This window comes from Barbus barbus (assembly GCF_936440315.1).
Source record: "Barbus barbus genome assembly, chromosome: 31".
Classification (NCBI taxonomy): Eukaryota; Metazoa; Chordata; class Actinopteri; order Cypriniformes; family Cyprinidae; genus Barbus; species Barbus barbus.
Window position 1 is genome coordinate 18,889,800 of NC_136759.1, and position 6,141 is coordinate 18,895,940.

General features: G+C 35.5%; 1 protein-coding gene across 2 annotated transcripts; it reads right to left on the minus strand.

Annotated features, from left to right (window-relative positions):
- Positions 1–1,183: 1,183 nt before the first annotated feature.
- diabloa (diablo, IAP-binding mitochondrial protein a) lies at positions 1,184–3,847 on the minus strand. Of its 2 annotated transcripts, none has more exons than XM_079388357.1 (6): positions 3,456–3,847; positions 3,232–3,358; positions 2,538–2,663; positions 2,291–2,401; positions 1,992–2,088; positions 1,184–1,865 (listed from the first exon to the last, which is right to left on the minus strand). In XM_079388357.1, exons 1-6 carry the CDS (start codon positions 3,581–3,583, stop codon positions 1,660–1,662), a joined length of 795 nt encoding a protein of 264 aa, XP_079244483.1. In that variant the 5' UTR covers positions 3,584–3,847; the 3' UTR covers positions 1,184–1,659. The 2 variants fall into 2 exon arrangements, with proteins under 2 accessions (XP_079244483.1, XP_079244484.1); XM_079388358.1 differs by having other exon boundaries at positions 2,538–2,660; positions 3,456–3,664.
- Positions 3,848–6,141: the final 2,294 nt, after the last annotated feature.

A 6,141-nucleotide genomic window follows, 5' to 3' on the forward strand; every position in this document is an offset into this window, starting at 1 on the left:
CAGCGCTACTGTTACATATTCTTTAACTTCATTTGATCGTTCTGGAATGCATTTGCTAAAATGTTCCTTGTAACATTACAAAAGTAGATAGTCTATGGAATGGCTTGGCTCAATGGGGTGCTGGCAGTGCTCGAATTGAATCAAGTCTTATGGGGGGTCCCCACCATCAGACTTTTTTTTTTTTTTGGTGGGGGTGGGGGTTAGTCTCGCAATATACAATTTATACAAAATAAACAATATATTTGATCATAATATGCATAACTATATACTATTTAATGTTGCATAACAAATAGAGATAAGCTACTATTCTTCTTTTAAATGGCTTACTCCAAGTAAAAATGTCTGAGGGACCCCCCTAAGTCTATTTTTTACTTCTTATGGGGGGTCCCTAATGCCTTATGGGGGGTCCCGGATCCCCCCAGCCCCCCTTCAATTCGAGCAGTGGGTGCTGGGAGATATCGCCCGGTTCACTCAGATTAAAGAGAGAGCCATGCTGGGTACGCTTTCCATGATCCTTGTGTTTTATTTATGTCTTCTAAGAGTGATAAATCCCCAGCAGAGTGGTGCCATTTACACCAATCAATCATTTTTATTGGCCCTCTTCTGAATGTAACTCTTCTCTCACTAAAATGCAAAGACTTCTGGAACTTGATGCACAGACAGACAAATATTTTCGTGGAGTTCGAAGAGGAAACATCAAATTCTAAGACATTTCTAGCTATCAGGCCCTTTGTTTAAACCCTTTGTAATAAAGACCTGCGGATCATTATACAATGTAGCATGATAGTTTGTTCTTAATTGTAGTTATTATAAAATGTTACAGTGAAAATCTAGCAAAAGTTGTATACTGGGGGCCCCTGAGCTGACAGAGAACCTAAATGGGGGACCCTGGGTCTGTAAACAGAAAAAAAAAAACCTTATCTTAGAGAATTCTCAGTATTAATACAGGCCAGATCAATCTTTTTCCTTTTTCCATAAAAAGCATGACATTGCCCTCTGTTGGTCAAAACTGTGAACTTCTACATAAAACTGACTAAAAAGCATCTTTAAGTTATAGTAATTATAATAATGATAATGTAATTTAATTGGAGTTTGCTAGCACATTGGACAATGCAATAATATTTTAAATATCAATTCATTCTCAATCTTACAGGCACCATAATTCAGTTCACACATTTTGCCGTAACGGTTCTAAATAAATTTTCCATTTATTAGGATAATAAATAACAGTTGATCTCTAGAAATATAAAACACATTGATTGCAACTTTGAATACACTGAAATATCACAACGTGATATGATTTCATTGTTGCATTAACACACATGTAATTGCACTAAAAAAACCAAACAAAATGAAAATATATACATATATACAAATACCAAATCAATGTTACTTCCAAAGCCATTTCTTTGCAGGCTTCACCTCTACATACATTTTGTATGCATCTTACAAGCTGCATTAATCACTTATTACAGTTGTTTTTTGGATTTTGTCTGCTCTATCTTTGAGAATGAGGCCTTGGAAAGCAGGGCTTCTTTTAATTCCATAACCAATACTGATTGCACATTCATATCAAGGTGCATTCTTGATTCAGTCATACTCATTGAGTGATTCACTGCTGGCTACAGAATACCAATGTCACAAACACATGCAGTTTTTCTAGTCTTCACGAAGGTAGGCCTCTGGAATATCTTCCAGATCATTAATATCAATGCTGGAGGCATATTCAGCCATTCTCTGGATTTCTTCTGCTTTTGTTTCGGCCAGTTTTTTCTCTGCTTCTTTTGAGATCTTTCTAAGCTCTTCCACCTTGCATTGTGCCACCTGCAGATTAGTCTTCGTTGCTGTGCATGCATGCTCTGCTCCTGTAAAACATTAAAGATGAATCAATTCACAGACCAGACCAAAGTCATATGTACAATCATTTTTATTTTTTTTAGTCTGCATAGTAGATAAAAAGTCTAATAATTAAGGATAACTTATAAACATACCTGAATTGTAAGCTGCGTCTGCTGACAACTCGCAGATGTTGATGGCATTCATCCAATTTGACTCAAAGCGTTTGCATTCTTCCAATCTATCACTAACCTGAAAAAAGCAAAAAACAGTGAATGCTCTGATATCAAGTGTTCTCTTGAATCAAATATAACTAGGCTACCTTGATATCCACAATATCTGTCTTCATTAAGACCTACTGTATACCGTTGCAAAATGTAAACAACACTTCGATAAACTACAGCAGACCTTGTTCTACAAAAAGTAAATAAACATTTAAAGGAACAGCATTTACCTCCACTCGCTGGCCAATGATCACCTGCCAAATGCTGTTCTCTTCAGCAGGGGTCAGTTTTCCTATTGAGGTTATGTATCGCTTCTGAAGGGCAATGAGTGTATGTAGTGCCTAAGAAAAATAAATACAGTAAAATTCGTTTATTTATATTCTATATATTCTATTAGAAACATAACACCTTTGTCAGCAATCAAGTGATATATTTACTGCGAAGCTAATTTCAAGATGCAGTGTTTACAAGTCTTACCTTGGCATATTGAGTGAGGGCATCCACAAGAGCCAGTGTGGTCTGAGAGAGGTAAGTGTTGGCACTGTCTGTAACCAGACATGAGGCCCGACGAATCAGGGATTCATGCGACAGGTTTTCAACCTGCTGAAGAAAAAAGGGATGCATTTTATTACACTTGTCACCAGGGTGCAAAACATAATAAAATCATGTTGATCTACATCAACCTCAACCCCCCTTCCAAAATCGCTAATTTCCGTGAATAATAAACATACTAGCAAGTGTGAATCTCAAATGAATGATTCTAATGAGCCCATACTTTTTAGTGAATCAACAACATTTACAAAAATGAGTCGGAGCGGGTGGTGAATTAACTCTTATAACCCTGATCTCATCATGTACTAAAAGTTAGTATTCTAGAACAAAAATGAATATAACAGACCAGACCTCTGTATTGTGCAATAAATATTTCTAATTTATTATTTTGTTGCCTTAATGTGACTGACTGCATTAAAGCATAACATTCAATAAGAAAAACAAAAAACATTTCAGTTTGCCAAAAGTAGTTAATGCTACAGTAACTGAATCGACGAATCGTCTCCACATCCATACAAATGCACGTTGTCACGTTCTCTATACGAGCGTCATTTGTTCACCGTCTATAGCTTATATATGTAGCTAACATTTAAAGGTTTATGCATTAGGTTAACGTTACCTGTGTGAAAGGAACCGCACAGAGGCCGCTGCCGAGACTGAACGCGACTGTATTGGATCGAGCAACCTCCGGCAGGCGCAGGAGACGCTGATGAACGGGGCCTCTGCAGAACACGTTAACCTTGTCCCTGTAATATTAGAAAATAAATTAGACTGAGCACAGAGCTTAGTTGAAAATAGCTTCGTAACACCCACTTCTTTTGCAAAATATGAACACAATCTTACTTGAGAAGCTGAACGCATGCCGCACTCAGTCGCAGGACTGCCATGTTTCTCCGGGCGACCAGGAAGTCGGTCCGGCCTTTAAGAAGACTCCCACTAGCACACAAACCGCAGTTTCTAAAAGCCTGCATATTGCCTGACAGTCTTTTACTACTACTAATACAAATGCTTGTAGGTTTATCCCTTAAGCCTGTAGTTGTCTTTAAGCAAAGCTCTTCAATGCTTTAAGTTGACAGCACTGCCCACCAGTATTTATATACTGCTATAGGACTCTGCCCTCCATGCTAGTCTATTGATCCGTTTATTCAGACCTTTAATCTTGATTTTTAGCGGTTTAAGTTCAAGGAAAGATTGGTTTGACGCACATTTACACACTACATCAGCACAAAGGTTGTAACAGGCTGTGGTAAACACTAGTGAGCTCTTAGTGGTTGAGCTGCAGCACATGGTGACACACACCTCCAGATATCACACATGTATTGAAAACATAACAGACAGGAATTGATGAGCATTGCATGCATGTCTTGAAGGGGTGTGGCAGGAAAAACAAGTCCACATGATAAGAAAAATGCTTAGTGGACAAAAATGTATACATCACAGCAACATAGGGGCCATATACTGTGTGTTTGTTTACAATGAGTTACATGAATAGTCTTGATAGCCTACCTGAAGAAAGCCATTGATAGACCAATTCAGTCGACCTCAACTAATAACTTATCTTTCAGCTTTGAAGAGTTAAAGTGAATTGGTCTGAACACGTTCTCAAGTCTTCTTCACTATCGACATGTTGGGAGACAAATATTCAAGACTATTTGCACTGTTCTTGTTCTCATGCCTCAAGGGCTAGAAGGAAACTTTTGCAGCAAAGGAAACCTAAATTAAAAAATAAAATAAAATAAACACATTCACTCCTGTTCAAAAGTTTAGAAGAAAAGGTAGAAAAGAAGTCTCACAGCTGCATTTATTTGATAGAAAATACAGTAAATAATGGTTGGTGCTCACAAAACATTTCTTATTATTATGAAAACAGTGCTGCTTAATATTTTTGTGGTAACCGTGATCCTTTTTTTTTTTTTGATGAACAGAAAGTTTGATAAAACAGAAAGATATAAATGTCCTTACTGTCACTTTTTATCCATTTAATACATCAAATCAAAATGTATTTTATTTTATTATTTTTTTATTTATGCTTCATTATTGGAAACACTGAGGGGTATGCAGGTAAATATTCTGTTCTTTAGATACTGAACATTTCAGAATATTTTAGCCATGTTGCTAGGCTATATATATATATATATATATATATATATATATATATACATACATTTGTGGCATATTGAAAGTTCAAGTTATCTGTTTGGTAAGTGTTTAAAATAAAATATTGCTTCCAAAACACATTTAAACCCATTTGAAAGAGTATTCATAGAAAGAAAGAGTACACAACAAAAAGAAGACCTTTAAAAAGTTCTGAAACCTTTCAGATGAGTTCAGACTTATCTTAGGCAGCAGTGTAAGATTGTACAGGTAAACAAGGAGTTTATAGAGCTCAGGGTCCAAATCACAAGAATACACAGAAATCACAACAAAGGCAGTTTGGAAGTCATGATTGCATCATGTCACACTGACGTGCAAGACCCCTTATAACATTATGGACACGTAACAAACATTTCGTAACTTTAATTTGCATGATGTTGTAGGTGGTTTATCTTCATTACTCATTTAGGCTATTTGTTTAAACATACTGCAATACATGTTTGGAATGCACTCTGATTCAGATACAGGGGCTGTTTCTTTGTAATGTAATCTAACCTGAAGGAAACAGTGTGTGATTAATATGTGTTTATCCTAAAAAGGATAAATGTGTTGATTTGATAATGTTGCTAAAACAAAATGCTGTTCATGTACTGTATTTAAATTATGGCGTATGATCATATTCACTTTTATTTCAGGTCAATTTATTTATTTCCATAGGCTGTGATACTTGTAGTAATCACTGATATGATTATTTTCCTATTATTATTAAGGCCTTAAACGGAGAGTGAACTTAACTTTAACGGAGCGTGAGAGTAACTTTATAGAAGTTACACATGAAAAACTTTTGGAAGACAAAACAACTGAGGAATAAAAAAATCCAAAATATAAATTTTAATAATTGTTTACATATTTTAATTATTGTAGGCTATATTAAATTGACATGTTACTGATGTTCACCTGAAGGCTGCAAAAGACCATTTAAAATGTTTTCTATGTGTGCTAAGTGCTCTCCTTTTTCTATTTATACAGAAATAATAGACTTTCATTAAACACATTGATAATAATTTAATCAAAGTTTAATCATATAAACTGACGATTTAATTATTATTTTATTTTATTTTTTTTGATAAATACAGGGGCTCAGAATGAATAAAAAATCTACAGGTTTGCCTGCATGTTTCATATTGCATCCATTTCACAACAGTCATGCATGTGATGCATGAGATAATTCTTATGATCAAAGAAATGTCTTAAACAATCATGTGAGTGAATATAAAGCAAGTAATGTAAACAAAGACGTCTATGTTCCACTAATAATGCTTAATCCGGCCAACAGAGGTCGCTATTAAACAATAGACTGAGTGTGATAGGCACCTTGCAAAGATCCTATTGGCCAGTCAAATATAAACTCTGTATGGTCTTTTTTTTTACATTG

Excerpts from the sequence above, each read along its gene's own strand:
- diabloa (XM_079388357.1), bottom strand. The coding sequence starts at position 3,583 with ATGCAGGCTTTTAGAAACTGCGGTTTGTGTGCTAGTGGGAGTCTTCTT. Across the intron at positions 2,402-2,537 it reads CCCTCACTCAATATGCCAAG|GCACTACATACACTCATTGC; the intron begins GTAAGACTTGTA and ends TATTTTTCTTAG. Across the intron at positions 1,866-1,991 it reads AGACGCAGCTTACAATTCAG|GAGCAGAGCATGCATGCACA; the intron begins GTATGTTTATAA and ends AATGTTTTACAG.